The sequence below is a fragment of the Tursiops truncatus genome, chromosome 10 (genome assembly GCF_011762595.2).
Source record: "Tursiops truncatus isolate mTurTru1 chromosome 10, mTurTru1.mat.Y, whole genome shotgun sequence".
In the NCBI taxonomy this organism is placed as follows: domain Eukaryota; kingdom Metazoa; phylum Chordata; class Mammalia; order Artiodactyla; family Delphinidae; genus Tursiops; species Tursiops truncatus.
In genome coordinates, this window is record NC_047043.1 from 62,600,170 (window position 1) to 62,617,677 (window position 17,508).

At 44.0% G+C, this 17,508-nt stretch overlaps 1 protein-coding gene across 4 annotated transcripts in view; it reads left to right on the forward strand.

The window, feature by feature from the left end:
* The first annotated feature begins 5,888 nt into the window (after positions 1-5,888).
* PTPN23 (protein tyrosine phosphatase non-receptor type 23) overlaps positions 5,889-17,508 on the forward strand; it is a 39,887-nt gene continuing 28,267 nt past the window's right edge. The window contains exons 1-2 of one of the 4 annotated variants that reach the window (XM_073811093.1): positions 5,892-7,746; positions 12,003-12,077. In XM_073811093.1, coding sequence (XP_073667194.1) covers positions 7,663-7,746; positions 12,003-12,077 — 159 coding nt within the window. In that variant the 5' untranslated portion in view covers positions 5,892-7,662. Of the gene's footprint in view, positions 7,747-8,155; positions 8,489-12,002; positions 12,078-17,508 lie in introns of those variants that run through there. The other 3 variants (XM_073811095.1, XM_033864831.2, XM_073811094.1) reach the window with 3 other exon arrangements.

Genomic DNA, 17,508 nt, shown 5'->3' on the forward strand with positions numbered 1-17,508 from the left:
TGGTGGCACCAATTTACATCCCATCTGCAGAGGATGAGAGTTCCTGTTGCTCCTTGTCCTCACCAACACTTATTTTTGACTAATGTATACGCATTCATCCCATGAGTACAAAGTGAACTTTCATTGTGGTTTGGGTTTGCGTTTTTCTGGTTACTGATGAGGTTTGACATCTTTCCATACATTTTTGGCTGTTTCTGTAAGTTGCCATACAAGTTGCCATTTTTCTATTGAGTTGTTTGTCTTTCTTGAGAACTCTTGAGAGTTTTTACATATTCTAGATGGTAAACTTTTCTTGCTTATGTCTCACAAATATCTTCTCCCAATTTGGTCTTATCTTTCTACTTTCTTTATGTGTTTTTCTTTTGCCATGATTTTGGATTTACACAGAAAAGTTGCAAAAGTAGTGCAAAGAATTCCTTCATATCCTTTACTCAAATTCCCCAAATGTTAACATTTTACCACATTTCCATCCTCCTGTTTTCCTTTTCTCTCTCCCTCCCTCCTTTCTTCTCTCTCTCTTTTTCATATATATGTTATATTATATTATATATAAAATACACACATATTCTCCCTTCTCCCCTCCCCTCCCCACAAGACACTTGAGAGTAAAGGGTGGGGGCAGAATGATGCCTTTTTATGCCTAAATGCTTCAGTGTATATTTCCTAAAAACAAGAACATTCTCTTACATGTAATCATAACCACTGAACAAATCTCAAAATCAGGCAATTAACACTGATACACTACCATTATCTGATGTACAGACCTTATTCAGATTTCATCATTTGTGTTAGTAATGCCCTTTAGAGCAAAAGAAAATCCCATATCGTGTTATTTTCAGTTGTTAGGTCTCTTTAGTGTCCTTTAGTCTAGAACAGTATATCATTGTGTTTCATAACATTTTTGGACCGTTCCTCAGCTTATGTTTGTCTAGTGTTTATTCACTGTTCTATTAAGGTAATTTTTGATGCTGTGTCCTCCTCAGTGCATCATACCAGGAGGTACATGATGTATGTTTATCCCATTGCTGGTGACAGTAAATTTCATCCCTTAGGTTAGGGTGAGGTCTTTCAAGGTTCTCCATATAAAGTTACTATTTTTCCCTTTGTAATAATAAGTATATGTGGGGAGATACTATGGGACTTTGTAATTATCCTGTTACTTTACTTCTCAAGTCCATTAGTTTTACATCCATTGATGGTTTTCCCTGAATTATTAATATCGTGGTTGCTGAACAGTGGTTTTCTAATCTCATCCTTCCTTGTACATCAAGTAGTTGGCTTTCTACTGTAGAGAAGAGCTTTTGTCCTCTCCCACAATTATTTATTTAAACCTGTGTAAATTCATGTGTTATTTTATTTGATGGGTTATAATCTCTTACTATCCTTATTTTATTTTGATGCTCAAATTGTCTCAAATTTGGCAGGTGAAGCCTCTTAAGTTGGTTCCTGGTTTTATGATGTCTTTTGCTCAACGGAAGTTCTTAACTCAAGTGAAATTTAATTTATTGATCTTCCTTCACGGCTAGTGCTTTTTATTGCTTGTTTAAGAAATTCTTCCCTAGCCAACTTTGTAAAGATATTCTCCTGTATCTACTTTTTAAAAGTTAGAGATATTTGTCTTTCTTATTTTGGTCCTTAATATACCTGGAATTATCTTCTTACGTTAACATTTTTTTTATTAAACTGTAACATATATACAAAAAATGCGCAAAAGAGAAGTGTACAGCTTGGTTTATTTACCTCTTACAGGAGTAAGTAAACAAACTCCTATAACTAGCATCCTGATTGATCAATAGACAGAATATTCGTAAGATCCCACAAGCTCCTCTTGTGTCCCCCACTTCCAGTCACTTCTCTCCCCCAACCCACAAGGATGACTGCTCTCCTGACTTCAAATACTACTGGAAATATGGTGTGGAGTAGGCTCTCTATCAGTCAGGGTTTTCCAGAAAAACAGAACCAATAGGAGACGGATAGTTGATAGATAAACACATAGATAGACAGACAGAGTTATTTTTAAGGAATTGGCTCAGGTGATTGTGGGGTTTTGCAAGTCCAAAATTTGTAGGACAGGCCAGCAGTTCAGAGACTCAGGCATGAGTTGATATGGCCATCTTGAGGCAGAATTTCTTCTGTTAAGGACACAAATCATTGGATTAGGGCCCACCCTAATCCAGTATTATCTCATCTTAATTTGATTATATCTGCAAAGACCCTATTTCCAAATAAGGTCACATTCATAGCTCCCTAGGGGTTAGGACTTCGACATAGCTTTTGCAGGGGGTGATACAATTCAACCCATAACAGACTCCAATTTAATTTTTTTCCTCTGGATGACCAACTGACGTGCATCATGTATTCACCAGTACCTCCTTTCCTCACTGGCTTGCAATACCACCTCTAGAGTCCATTAAGTGGACGTGGGTTCTGTTTCTGGGTTCTCTGATGGTCTAATGTTGTGTTCTTGAGCAAATACCCACATTGTTCCAATTACTCAGCTTTCTTTTTTTTTTTTTAATATATTTATTTATTTTTGGCAGCATTGGGTCTTCATTGCTGGGTGCGGGCTTTCTTTAGTTGTGGCGAGTGGGGGCTACTCTTTGTGCAGTGCACAGGCTTCTCATTGTGGTGGCTTCTCTTTGTTGCGGAGCATGGGCTCTAGGCGCACAGGCGCCTAGAGTTGTAGTAGTTGTGGCATGCAGGCTCAGTAGTTGTGGCTTGTGGGCTCTAGTAGTTGTGGCATGCAGGCTCAGTAGTTGTGGCTTGTGGGCTCTAGAGTGCAGGCTCAGTAGTTGTGGTGCACGGGCTTAGTTGCTCCACGGCATGTGGGATCTTCCCAGACCGGGGCTCAGACCCGTGTCCCCTGCACTGGCAGGCAGATTCTCAACCAGTGTGCCACCAGGGAAGCCCTACTCAGCTTTCTAACAGGACTACACATCTGGTGGAACAGGGCTTCTCATTTTATTTCTCCTCTCTAAGACTTCTTAGGCCTTTGCTTTTCCATATAAATTTGAGAAACAGCTTGTCAACTTCCACACACCAAAACATTGGGAACTTGACAGGAATTGCACAGAGCCTATGGATCACCTCTCTTCTCCCAGGAAGCCTTCACTCCTTACCAACCCCATGAGGCTCTCTGCCCCCTCTGGGTTCACACTCGCCCCACCCTATTCTATAGAGGTGATTTGGCCTCTTTGGCTGGCCTAAACCCAACAAACCCCATCCCAATGCTGCCCCTGTGGTATATTTCTTTTTCAGGCCGCCCTCACATGTTTCCTGTGTGTGTCCGTATTCCAGACCCCCTAAAAAGACCCTGAAGGAGGATCTGAGTGGTGCAGTTTTCCTGTCTCCGCCCTCCCCTCTCTAGGGCCTAGAATAGTGTCCTGGGAATCCACAACCCCAGTTAAGGGCCCTTCCTCCTAGTCACCACTCCCTTCCACAGTCGATCAATACAGCAGCCAGTAGAACCCTTAAACTTACATCGAATTTATCCCTCCTCCGTTCCAAATCCTCCCATGTTTCCCCAGGTCATCCAAGGAAAAGCCCAAATCCTCATTACAGTTTTTGAGAGACCCTACGCCATGGGCAAGCCCTACCCATTACCTCTCTGACCCCATTTACTGCTCTTTTCCACACTCACTCTACCTCAGCCACTCTGGCCTCCTTGCTGTCCTTCAGGCATGGCAGGGACAGTCTCAGCTCAGGGACTTTGCATTTGCTATTCTCTCTTTCTAGAACACTCTTCCCCTAGCTATGCCCCTGGCTTGCTCCTTCATGTCCTTCAGATCTTCGCTCAAATAGTATCTTTTCAGTGAAGGCTTCTGTGACCACCCAATATAAGATATAAAATTGTAAAAGACCTCCTTCTCATATTCCCACCCTCCTTTCTCCGCATTTTCTTTTTACCATAGCAGTTTCTGCCATCTCATACACTGTATATTTTTTATTGTGTTAATACCTATCTCGCCTCGTTAGATTGTAACCTCATGAGGGCAGAGATCTTTGCCTGTTTTATTCAACAGTGCCTAGAACAGCACATAGGGTGCAGTGGGTGTTGAATAAATATTAATTGAATAAATGAACTAGAAGGGAGGAGACCCAGGCCCAGCCTGACTCTTTATCCACTTGCTGGGAGAGTTGAGTGGTCCACTCCCCAATCCAGGCCTAAGTTTACACATCAGTAAAATGGATCCACATCGATTAAATGAGGGAGGATGTCTGTGTGTCTTTGAGGTCATTCCAATTCTGATAGGAGGGTTGTCTTGAGAAAGGGGTGAACTGACCTGGCTGAATGGGGTGTTTGCTGCCCCCTTGTGACAGGGCCTACCCTTCCCCAGTACTAGTGAGTCTTAGATTTCCCCAAACTCCCAACTCTGCCTGTCTCTGTGAGGAAATATGTGCATAAGGAGGGCACCCCTTAACCCAGAGACATCCTTTCTGCTATCTCACCTCCACTGACCCATCTTCATTCCATTGCCTCAGCATTCAAGTCTCCCTCACAGGACCTCTTGGTCTTTGATGCCTCTCATGCCAATTGCCCTCATGTCACTGAGACCATATGTTACAGGCTGAATTGTGTCCCCCAGAATTCATATGTTGAAGTAATAACCCCCAGTACCTCAGAGTGTGACTATTTGGAGATGGAATCTATAAAGAAGTAATTAAGTTAACATGAGGTCATGAGGGTGGGCCCTAATCCAATATGACTGGTGTCCTTATAAGAAGAGATTAGGACAGAGACATTCACAGAAGGAAAACCATGTGAAGACGTGGGCAGAAGACATCCACCTACAAACCAAGAAGCAAGGCCTCAGAATAAACTAACCCTGCTGACACCTTGACCTCAGACTTGTGGTCTTATCCTCAATTCTTCCACCTCTGAGCAGGTGACCCCAAGAAGGTCCTCCAGATACGAGCTCTGATAAGATGCTGGTAAATTTTTCTTTTTCCTTAAAAAAATTATCTGTAAGGTCTTGCGTTTTTTTAAAGTATTTATTTATTTTTGGCTGTGCCAGGTCTTCGTTGAGGCATGCAGGATCTTTGTTGTGGCATGCGAGATCTTTAGTTGCAGCTTGTGGACTTCTTAGTTGTGGAATGCGAACTCTTAGTTGCAGCATGTGGGATCTAGTTCCCTGACCAGGCATCGAACCCGGACCCCCTGCATTGGGAGCGTGGAGTCTTACCCATTGGACCACCAGAGAAGTCCCAGGTCTTGGATTTTTTTTTTTTTTTTTTTTTTTGCGGTACGCGGGCCTCTCACCGCTGCGGGCCTCTCACCGCTGCGGCCCCTCCCGCTGCGGAGCACAGGCTCCTGACGCGCAGGCTCAGCGGCCATGGCTCACGGGCCAAGCTGCTCCACGGCACGTGGGATCCTTCCGGATCGGGGCACGAACCCGCGTCCCCTGCACTGGCAGGCAGACTCTCAACCACTGCGCCACCAGGGAAGCCCTTGGATTTTTTTTTTTTAAGTTTTTATTGTGGTAAAATATACCTAACATAAAGTTTACCATTTTAGCCATTTTTAAGTGTACAGTTCAGTGGCACTAAGTACATTCACATTGTTGTGCAACCATCACCACCATCCATCTCCAGAACTTTTTCATCATCCCATCCTGAAACCCTGTACCCACTGAATACTAATTCCCCATTCCCTCCTCCTCCCAGTCCCTGAGCAATCACCATTCTACTTTTTATTTTTACAAATTTGACTACTTTTGGTTAACTGATTTAAGTGGAATCACACAATATTTGCCATTTTGTATCTGGCTTATTTCACTTAGCATCATGTCTTCAAGGTTTATTTATGTTGTGGCATGTACTGGGTTAGCCAAAAAGTTTGTCCAGGTTTTTTCCTAAGATGTTACAGAAAAACCTGAACAAACTTTTTGGCCAATCCAATATCCAAATTTCCTTCCTTTCTAAGGCTGAGTAAAATAGTTCAGTGTATGTTATACTACACTTTGTTTATCCATTCATCTGTTGATGGACATTTGGTTTATGTCCACCTTCTGGCTGTTGTAAATAATGCTGCTGTGAACACTGGTGTAGTACTTGCATTTTCTTTTGCTGTAACTCCAATTGGCATGAAGGTCCTTGATTGCAAAGGGGACCTGGGCCCTTGATTATGGATGAGCACCCTCTTCTGAGCCCAGATCACACATCCCGTGGTCTCCTCCACATCTTCTCTTGAACAACATAAGGGCATCTATATCCAGCTTAACAGAAACAGCCCTGAACCTTTGCTCTTCCCTTCCAAACCTGTTCCTCTCCGCATTTTCCCATGTCGGTAAACAGTCGTGGAGCCACCCAGCTATACCAACTAGAAACTTGGCAATAATCTTTTATATTCTCAACCCCCTACATCCATTCACCCCAAGTTCTGATACGTTTTTCCAAAACATTTCTCAAATCTGCCCACGTTTCATCTCCCTTTGCCCCAACCTGACATCACTTGTCTCCTGCAAGACTACAAAAGGCTCCTCACAGATTTCCTCGCTTCCACTTTTGCTCTATCTAGCAAACCATTCTCCATCTTATTTGTTTTTAAAGCTAGGTAATATATACATGAGTTTAAAATCTCTTCTCTACAGGTTACCTCTTCAGAGGCAATAGCTGTTCTCTTCTCCCTGGTCCGCTTCCAGACAGTCGGAAAGGTACTCCCGTGGCTGTATATATTCATCCCCACCCCCATCTACCCACATTGCTCTAGGCCTCTTTTTTTTTTTTTTTTTTTCCGTTTTACACACCATCTACGCCTTTTTTCTCATCATCACAAACGGACGTGCCCGTCTCTTAGGCAGTGCCCGGCCTTACACGCTGGACCGAGTGTGCCAGTCTCCAACCAGTCACTCCTCTGTTCCAAAGCTCGACACCTGGAATGAAACCTCTTGCTCTCTTCTTAGGCCCTGTCTCCCTCTTGGCCTGGAGACCCCTACCCCAAGGCTCAGTTTTTTGTTTTTGTTTTTTTTTGCGGTACGCGGGCCTCTCACTGCTGTGGCCTCCCCCGCCCCGTACGGACGCGCAGGCCCAGCGGCCATGGCCCACGGGCCCAGCCGCTCCGCGGCATATGGGATCCTCCCGGAGCGGGGCACGAACCAGTGTCCCCTGCATCGGCAGGCGGACTCTCAACCACTGCACCACCAGGGAAGCCCAAGGCTCAGTTTTTAAGTCACCTCTTCTGAGTGGCCTGCCGCCACGTTATCTCTACCACCGCACCTAACCCCATCTACCAAGGCCCTGGACACTACTTAAGTCTACAAGTTCACGGTTACGTTCTTTTACGCCCTTCCCCTGAGTGGGGAGCACCTCGGGCCAGAGCCAATCCAGCAGGTCTACTTCCTCCAGGAGGAAGAAACCAGTTACTACCCTGTCTGGCATTTAAGTGCAGGTAGACTACTACTCCCAGAAACCCTTTCGCCTCGGGCTGGAGATTTGCCCTCTACACACGCCCCGTGGAGGAGGCTGAGCATGCGCAATGGAAGATGAGCCTGCGCGAAAGGCTGTGCGGGCGGGGACCGCATCTCCCAGCAGGCCGTGGGGGCATTCTTTTATCCCAGCGTGACCAGTAACTTCCGGCGTGGAGGGGCGGCGCGGTGCCTACAGCTGAGCTAGTACCTGGAAAAGCTAGCGGAGCGGCCGAGTGGCCGGCGGGCGGCAGCCGCCATGGAGGCTGTGCCCCGCATGCCTATGATTTGGCTGGACCTGAAAGAGGCCGGTGACTTCCACTTTCAGCCGGCCGTGAAGAAGGTGAGTGCGCCTCCTCCCCGCCCCCGCTTCTCCCGCGTATCTCTGTCGTCTGCCGGCGCGGGACGCCCCCTGCGCGTCCATCATCTCCCCAGACCCTGTCGCGACGTCGGGTGAGGCCAGGAGGGGCCTCCGCTGGCTTTCCTTAGCTTGGCCCACCCCCATCTCACCCCAGCCCACCCCTGCGCGCCCGCAGGCCCCTGGTAGCACCCGCTGTCTCCTCGGCCATCCAAGATTCCCATCCAGGCACCTCACTTCCTCGGTGTGACGCTCTGGACCTCGTTCTGCTCCGCCCCTAATCCACGCCAGGACCGCCCTGCGGGGAGCAGTGGGCGGCCCTCCCTGAACGGCTGGGTGGAAAGGCTGTGCCCGGCCCTCGGTGCGCTGTCTGTCCACCACCGGACTGGGACAGACGCTGAGGATGGCTCAGGATGTGTTTTAAGATGAGAGCTCCGTGAGCCACAGGAATGCCTGACCTCTGCGATTGGAGTCTCTCTGACACTTGGTGCCATTCTGTCTGGTCTCCTCAGAAGAAGAACCCTAATCTGGAGACCCTTTGGACCAGAAAATACAGTTCCGTGTCATTTGGGGAAGGGTTACTGCCTTTCACGACTGCCCAGAGGGGATAAACAGTGTTGTAGCTTCCGGAGAGACTTTAGGAGTCATTTGTTGAACCTTCAGTTGGACGGAAGAGGCTGGCAGGTTTGGCGCTGACGGAGGCGAGGGATCGCTGTGGCGAGATCAGGTGTGGCTGGTACAAAGCGGGGCCAGGTGTGTCGACTGGGCATCAGAAGCCCTCTGAGACATCTGCCTTGGGAATGACCACCTGGTAGCATTGGGGGTCAGAGCAGAAGTAAAAAGGAACAACCAGGAGGCTCTTGCAGGTTGATATCCTTGTGGTTTTTTTCAGTAAGGTGCTTGAGGAAAAAAATAGGACAAAGAAAATAGATTGAGAAGTAGTTTCCGAGGAAGGTCTCCCATTCTCTCTTGACACTGCCACTGCCTCAGTTCAGACACTAACAGTTTGTATCCCTTTGAGTCCATCGTTTAATCTCTTTGGGCATCTTTTCCCTCATTTGTAAAACCAGGAAATTAGATTAATTGATCTAAAATTCCAAAAATTTGTTACCTCTTTCCCAGAGTTTGGTAACTCCTCTCATGGAGGCCCAGGGGCTCCCAGGGAGAACATTGCTCACATAATACCTTGTGGGCTAGGTGTAGGTGACAAGAGCATCAGAGGCTAAGTTTAAACAAAAAGATCTCCAAGGAGTTCCTGGGCTAAGATTTTATCCACTGGATTTATCTTCCATCTGCTCTTTTAATTCAATTAGGTGAATTTTTCTAAAACACAGCAAAACTTTGTTTTCTAGTTCAACCGTAACCTATTCAGAATACTCTCTGACCTACCCCAGTTCTTTCATCATTTTTTCAGGGCTCAGTATGTGTTTGATCTACGTGCTTCTGATACAAGTATCCCAGATTCTGTTCACAGCTACTTGCTGTTCCCTTAACATTCTCTGTATGTTTGCTCTTCTGTGCCTTTGGTTGTGGAATTCCTCCCACCCAGAAGAGCTCACGTCTTTGCCCTCTGGAGTGGGGATGGGGTTCTTCTTTTTTAAAAAAAAATTTTTTTTGTTGTTTTTTTTTTTGATGTGAACCACTTCTAAAGTCTTTATTGAATTTGTCACAGTATTGCTTATGCTTCACGTCTTGTCCCCCTGGCCCCGAGGCATGCAGGATCTGAGTTCCCCGACCAGGAATCGAACCCACCCCCCTGCATTGGAAGATGAAGTCTCAACCACTGGACCACCAGGGAAGTCCCGATGGGGCTCTTCTTTAATCTCTATTTATTGATTCTGTCAGTCTTTCAAGGTCCAGTTTAAGCTCTGTCTCATCCACAAGCCTTCTTTCATCTGGATTAATCTTTCCCTTCTCTGAATTCCTCACTCTTTTTATCCTTTTCCTAGTGACAGTTACGTGCGCTATGTTTTAACCCCACTGTTCTATTGTAAGTAACCTGAGAGGCATCTCCCTGCTCCTCAGAACCTAGCAGGGTCCCTTTTTCATAGTTGGCATGCAGGAAAATGTTTCTCAGATGATTGACAGTTGAGAGGGAATTAAGAGATGGTGACCATAAATTTATGGAAATCCAGTGGATAAAATCTTAGTCCAGGAACTCCTTGGAGATCTTTTTGTTTGAACTTAGCCTCTGATGCTCTTGTCACTTAACACCTAGCCCACAAGGTATTATGTGAGCAGTGATCTCCTGGGAGCCCCTGGGCCTCCATGGGAGGAGTTACTCATTAGCCATTTACTAAGGTGGTATCAGATGCTGAGGAAAAATTCATTTCCTAGACATCTGCTCTTTTTCTTTGTTTCCTTATTTTGGGGTTGGGGAAAGATACACCATTTATTTGATAGGTTAAAATTATTGCATGTTTTACATGAACCCACTGAAAAGGAATAGCAATCTTGTGGGTGGCCAACTCCTTCAGGTACTCTGGAACTGTCTTCCTGCAGAGGAGACTACAGTAGCCACTGCAGCTGGGAACTCTCCCTGACCAGGACTCCTGTCCCCAACCCTAGAACCCACGCTTAACCTTCTGCCACTGGTACCCTTGTCCTTTCCTACCCTTGCTCCGACCTGCAGGAACCTTCACCAATGACTTAGAGCTTAGGAGTAGAATTTAATTTAGGATAGTAGAATGAAAATGGTTCTGTTGAGGTCAATCTGTTGAGCACCATGCGGAGTCCTGAAATACAGATGAATAAGAGTCCTTTTTTTCATGGAATACATAGTTTGGTAGAGGAGATTTAAAAATTAGATTGTGACATCAGTGGAAGAGTAGAGAGATGTGCAGTGTGTACAGAAGTACCAGCCTAAGGAGGGGCCATCAGGGGAGGCTTGCCAAGGAGGTGGGTTTTGAAGAATAAATAGGAGTTTTTCAAGAAGGTAAAGGGTTTCTTTATTTGTGAGAGCTGGGCCTTTGAAAAAAACCTTTCATAATGGTTAGTACTGGTTTTCATTCCTGATGGATATGCCTTCAATTATGGAATAATGTGAAATAAGAGCCAGGAGAACAGCACGCTGGTTTTGAACAGCAGTGCCAAGTTTTAGGTTGGGATACCTGGACTCACATAATTTTTTAGTGGGGAAATGCTGCTAGCCCTGTACCTTACCTGTGTTTTGGAGCCCAGAGTGCTCACTGGAAACTGATGAAGGATGACTCTGTGCTCTTCATCAGTGAGTGATTTGGCCACACATGTTCATGTTAGAAGTTCTTTCCCCCTGTGGACCCAAACACCTGCCCTTAACCAACTGCACTTGAGCTCAGGTCAAGCTCACTTGGACTCAGGTGCTACATCCATCCCTGATTCATTCATTGAACAAAGTTATTGAGTGACATTCTCAGGGCTGTATGTGATGACAAAAATCTCTGCCCTCATGGAGCTTACCTTCTAGTGATCCACATAGTAAACCATCCTCAAGGACAGATGTACCATAGGTAGCCAGCCTACCAACCAAGTGGCTTCTTGGCCTCTCCCCTCTTCCCTCTCTGGCTGGGTTGCTCTCTCCACTTTCGCACCAGGTTACTCCAGAGAAACTGTCCGCTGTTCAAGGCCTGCCACCACTTCGCTTCAGCCTGCCTTTCACACTTCAGTCTTACCAGGCCTCTCACATAGGAACTTTCAGCCTCTTTTGCTGGTCATTGTCCTTGTTCCGGTCCTTACTGGAATTCCTTTCCGCAGGAAGGCGGGCTGGTGAAGAAGGCTTTGCGCTCCCACTCTTCTTTGGTTCTTCTTCCTACTACATTTGCTGTTGGGTCAGGATTATGACTGTGACCCCAGGACACACCAGGGACCAGTACTTGAGGGAGGCTTGAATTTGTGGCCCATTTTGGGATGCTCAGTAGGATCCCATTTCAGACAGCTGAGTTCCCCAGCTTCCTGAGCTGGCAGAGTCCTGGGCTTCATAGAGAGAGGGCTGCAGCATGATGAGGGCCAGCCAGGGTGTTCCATTCAGGTTGTCCAGTCTTCTTTTCCATTTTGTTCAATGGAGGAGGCTCCCGCAGTCAGCATCTTGGTGCTGTCCCATTACTGAGGTCGAGTTTCTTGCGGCCCAGGAGATGAGCTCGTGGTTGTGGGTCTGGACTCCATCCTGAGCCCTGACTGGTGATTGCCGAGGACTCGGAGGGCAGGAGCAGGATCAGGGCAGTATGCTCTATCCCTGGTTTACAATCTTCTCTCTCTCTCCCTAGTTTGTCCAGAAGAATTATGGAGAGAATCCAGAAGCCTACAATGAGGAACTGAAGAAGCTGGAGTTGCTCAGACAGGTAGGAGGATAGTGTTTTTATGCAGGTGTGGACAGAATTGGTTTGATAGGGAAGTAAAGAAACCACCTAGAACTGTCTTCTTATTTTAATTCAGTATTTTTTCCTCTGTAAAAGCAGCAAAATTAATGATAGAAAAATTTGAAAATACTAAAATCAAAAAGCAAAAGAAAAAACCCTTTTCACAGTTTTTTTGTGTATATATATATATATATATATATTTTAATGTTATTTATATATACTATATAAAACCACAGTAGGACCATGTACCACCTATACTGCCTATGTAGCCTGCCTTTTTCACTTAACATACTGTGGATATGTTTCTGTATCAGTGAGCATACAACAGTGGTATTTTTTTTCTTGGTTTATCTAATAATTTTTCTTTAAGTTTTATTTTATATTGGAGTATAGTTGATTTACAATATTGTGTTAGTTTCAGGTGTACAGTAAAGTAATTCAGTTATACAGATATCTGTTCTTTTTCAAATTCTCTTCCCATTTAGGTTATTACACAATATTGAGTAGAGTTCCCTGTGCTATACAGTAGGTCCTTGTTGATTATCTGTTTTAAATATAGTAGTGTGTATATGTCAGTCCCAAACTCCCAGTTTATCCTTCCCCCACCACCTTTCCCTTTTGGTAACCATAAGTTTGTTTTATAAGTCTGTGAGTTTTTTTCTGTTTTGTAGATAAGTTCATTTGTATCTTTTTTTTAAGATTCCACATAGAAGTGATATCATATGATATTTGTCTCTGTCTGACTTACTTCACTTAGTGTGGTAATCTCCTGGTTCATCATGTTGCTGCACATGACATTATTTCATTCTTTTTAATGGCTGAGTAATATTCCATTGTATATATGTAGCAAATTTTTTTAAAAAATTATTTATTTTTGGCTGTATTGGGTTTTTGTTGCTGTGCGTGGGCTTTCTCTAGTTGCAGCCTACAGGAACTACTCTTTGTTGCGGCGCACGGGCCTCTCATTGTGGTGGCTTCTCTTGTTGTGGAGTGTGGGCTGTAGGCGTGCGGGCTTCAGTAGTTGTGGCACACAGGCTCAGTAGTTGCGGTACACAGGCCCTAGAGTGCACAGACTTCAGTAGTTGCAGTGCGTGGGCTCAGTAGTTGTGGCTCGTGGGCTCTAGAGCACAGTCTCAGAAGTTGTGACGCATGGGCCTAATTGCTCCACAGCACGTGGGATCTTCCTGGACGAGGGATTGAACTTGTGTCCCCTGCATTGGCAGGCAGATTTTTAACCACTGTGCCATCAGGGAAAGTCCTGTCCCACATCTTCTTTATCCATTCATCTGTCGGTGGACATTTAGGTTTCTTCTATGTCTTGGCTATTGTAAACAGCACTGCAGTGAATATTGGGGTGCATGTATCCTTTCGAACCTTTCAGGCTTCTGTTCCATTACTTCTTCCCCCTTACCTTTCACCCCCAAGACAAATCCCAACCCCTGCCAAACCGCTGTGGTGTTGTATGTAGGTGGGGTGGTGTACGTAGGTGGGGTAACTCTAAGGAAGGAGGCTGGAGGTGGGAATCCCCCCACCAGGAGACTTGGAGGCCAGCTGACTTTTCAAAGCTGTTTCAGCCCAGAGGGTCCAACATTCTTTGGGTACACTAGACTTGGTTTAACTGTAGGAGGGCCCACCTGGATCTGGAGATTGTGGTTTCGTGCAGAGGGACCAGGCACTATATGTCTGCAGGGGTGGAGGGGGGGCTCATTTGCTGGCACATCCTCCCCAGCTCCCTCAGCCCCATAACAGTCCAGCCTCGGGACCCAAGCCTGCTCAGGCTTTAGGGATGTGACACCAGCCAAGGTCACTGAGGCCTGAGGGGAATAGAGTAGGCATTTCTTTTTTTCTTTTCTTTTTTTTTTAAATTTTTATTTTATGTTGGAGTATAGTTGATTTACCACGTTGTGTTTGTTTTAGGTGTACAGCAACCTGATCCAGTAATACATATACATATATCTATTCTTTTTCGGATTCTCTTCCCATGTAGGTTATTACAGAGTGTTGAGTAGAGCTCCCTGTGCTATACAGTAGGTCCTTGCTGATTATCTATTTTATATATATTAGTGTATACAGGTTAATCCCAACCTCCTAATATATTCCTCCTCCCCCACCTTTCCTCTTCGGTAATCCTAAGTTTGTTTTCTAAGTCTGTGAGTCTGTTTCTGTTTTGTAAATTAGTTCATTTGTATCAGTTTTTCATATCTACCTATAAGTGATAACATGATATTTGTCTTCCTCTGTCTGATTTCAGTTGGTATGATCATCTCTAGGTCCATCCATGTTGCTGCAAATAGCATAATTTTATATGGCTGAGTAATATTCCATTATATATGTGTGTGTGTGTGTTTATTTATATACACACACACACACACACACACCCCACATCTTCTTTAGCCATTCATTTGTCGATGGACATTTTGGTTGCTTCCATGTCTTGGCTATTTTAAATAGTGCTGCAGTGAGCATTGGGGTGCATGTATCCTTTCAAACAATTGTTCTCTCTGGATATATGCCCAGGAGTGGGATTGCTGGATCATATGGTAGCTCTATTTTTAGTTTTTTAAGGAACCTCCGTACTGTTCTCAATAGTGGCTGTACCAATTTACATTCCCACCAACAGTGTAGAAGGGTTCCCTTTTCTCCATACCCTCTCCAGCATTTATTGTTTGTAGATTTTTTGATGATGGCCATTCTCACCAGTGTGAGGTGATAACCTCATTGTAGTTCTGATTTGCATTTCTTTGATAGTGATGTTGAGCATCTTTTCATGTGCTTTTTGGCCATCTCTATGTCGTCTTTGGAGAAATGTCTATTTAGATATTCTGCCCATTTTTGATTAGGTTATTTGTTTTTTTGATATTGAGCTGCATGAGCTGTTTGTATATTTTGGAGATTAATTCCTTGTCAGTTGCTTCATTTGCAAATATTTTCTCCCATTCTGAGGGTTGTCTTTTTGTTTTATTTATGGTTTCCTTTGCTGTGCAAAAGTTTTTAAGTTTAATCAGGTTGCATTTGTTTATGTTTGTTTTTATTTCCATTACTCCAGGAGATGGATAGAAAAAGATCTTGCTGTGATTTATGTCAAAAAGTGTTCTGCCTATGTTTTCCTCTAAGAATTTTATAGTGTCCGGCCTTACATTCGGGTCTTTAATACATTTTTAAAAATTAATTAATTAATTTTTGGCTGCATCAGGTCTTTGTTGCTGTGCGCGGGCTTTCTCTAGTTGCGGCGAGCAGGGGCTACTCTTTGTTGTGGTGCGCGGGCTTCTCATTGTGGTGGCTTCTCTTGTGGCGGAGCACAGGCTGTAGGCACGTGGGCTTCAGTAGTTGTGGCTCGCGAGCTCTAGAGCGCAGCCTCAGTAGTTTTGGTGCACGGGCTTAGTTGCTCCATGGCATGTGGGATCTTCCCAGACCAGGGCTTGAACCCATGTCCCCTGCATTGGCAGGTGGATTCTTAACCACTGCACCACCAGGGAAGCCCCTTTAATACATTTTGAGTTTATTTTTGTGTATGGTGTTAGGGAGCGTTCTAATTTTATTCTTTTGCATGTAGCTGTCCAGTTTTCCCAGCAGTTCCCACACATTTATTGAAGAGACTGTCTTTTCTCCATTGTATATTTTTGCCTCCCTTGTCATAGATTAGGTGACCATAGGTGTGTGGGTTTATCACTGGGCTTTCTATCCTGTTCCATTGATCTGTATTTCTGTTTTTGTGTCAGTACCATACTGTTTTGATTACTGTAGCTTTGTAGTATAGTCTGAAGTCAGGGAGCCTGATTCCTCCAGCTCTGTTTTTCTTTCTCAAGATTGCTTTGGGTATTTGGGGTCTTTTGTGTTTCCATACAAATTGTAAAATTTTTTGTTCTAGGGACTTCCCTCGCGGTCCAGTGGTTAAGACGTCGCCTTCCAATGCAGGGGGTGTGGGTTTGATCCCCAGTTGGGGAGCTAGGATCCCACATGCCTCATGGCCAAAAAAACCAAAGACATAAAACAGAAGCAATATTGTAACAAATTCAATAAAGACTTTAAAAATGGTCCACATCAAAAAAAAAATTAAAAAAAATTTTTTTTTTCCTAATTCTGTGAAAAATGCCATTGGTAATTTGATAGGGAGTGCATTAAATCTGTAGATTGTTTTGGGTAGTATAGTCATTTTCACAGTATTGATTTTTCCAATCCAAGAACATGGTATATCTCTCCATCTGTTTGTGTCATATTTAATTTCTTTCATCAATATCTTATTGTTTTCTGAGTACAGGTCTTTTGCCTCCTTAGGTAGGTTTATTCCTAGGTATTTTGTTCTTTTTGTTGTGATGGTAAATGGGATCGTTTCCTTGATTAATCTTTCTGATCTTTTGTTGTTAGTATATAGAAATGCAACAGATTTCTGTGTATTAGTTTTGTATCCTGCAATTTTACGAATTCATTGATGACCTCTAGTAGTTTTCTGGTGACATCTTTAGGATTTTCTGTGTATAGTATCATGTTATCTACAAACAGTTGACAGTTTTACTTCTTCTTTTCCAATTTGGATTCCTTTTATTTCTTCTTCTTCTCTGATCACCACGGCTAGGACTTCCATAACTATGTTGAATAAAAATGGCAAGAGTGGGCATCCATGTCTTGTTCCTGATCTTAGAGGAAATGTTTTCAGCTTTTCACCATTGAGTTTGATGTTAGGTATAGATTTGTCATATATGGCCTTTATTATGTTGAGGTGTGTTCCCTGTATGTCTACTTTCTGGACACTTTCTGGATGGTGGCCTTATAGAATGAGTTTGGGAGTGTTCCTTCCTCTGCAATTTTTTGGAATAGTTTTAGAAGGACAGGTATTAACTCTTTTCTCTAGATGTTTGATAGAATTTGCCTGTGAAGCCATCTGGTCCTGGACTTTTGTTTGTTGGGAGTTTTTAAATCACAGTTTCAATTTCAGTACTTGTGATTGGTCTGTTCATATTTTCTCATTCTTCCTGGTTCAGTCTTAGAAGATTGTACCTTTCTAAGAATTTGCCCATTTCTTCTATGTTTCCATTTTATTGGCATATAGCTGCATGTAGTAGTCGCTTGTGATTCTTTGTATTGGGTTGGCCAAAAAGTTCGTTTGGTTACCGAATACATTGTTGAATACAGTTCTTGGTGAAAATGAAAGTGTGTCTTTTATTTTTACTTAAAACCGAACAAATTTTTTGGCCAACCCAATATTTCTGTGCTGTCAGTTGTAACTTAGTTTTCATTTCTAATTTTACTGATTTGAGCCCTGTCCCTGTTTTCCTTGATGAAACTGGCTAAAGGTTTATCAATTTTGTTTATCTTTTCAAAGAACCAGCTTTTAGTTTCTTTGATCTTTTCTATTGTTCTCTCCATCTCTATTTCATTTATTTCTGCTGTGGTCTTTATGATTTCGTTCCTTCTA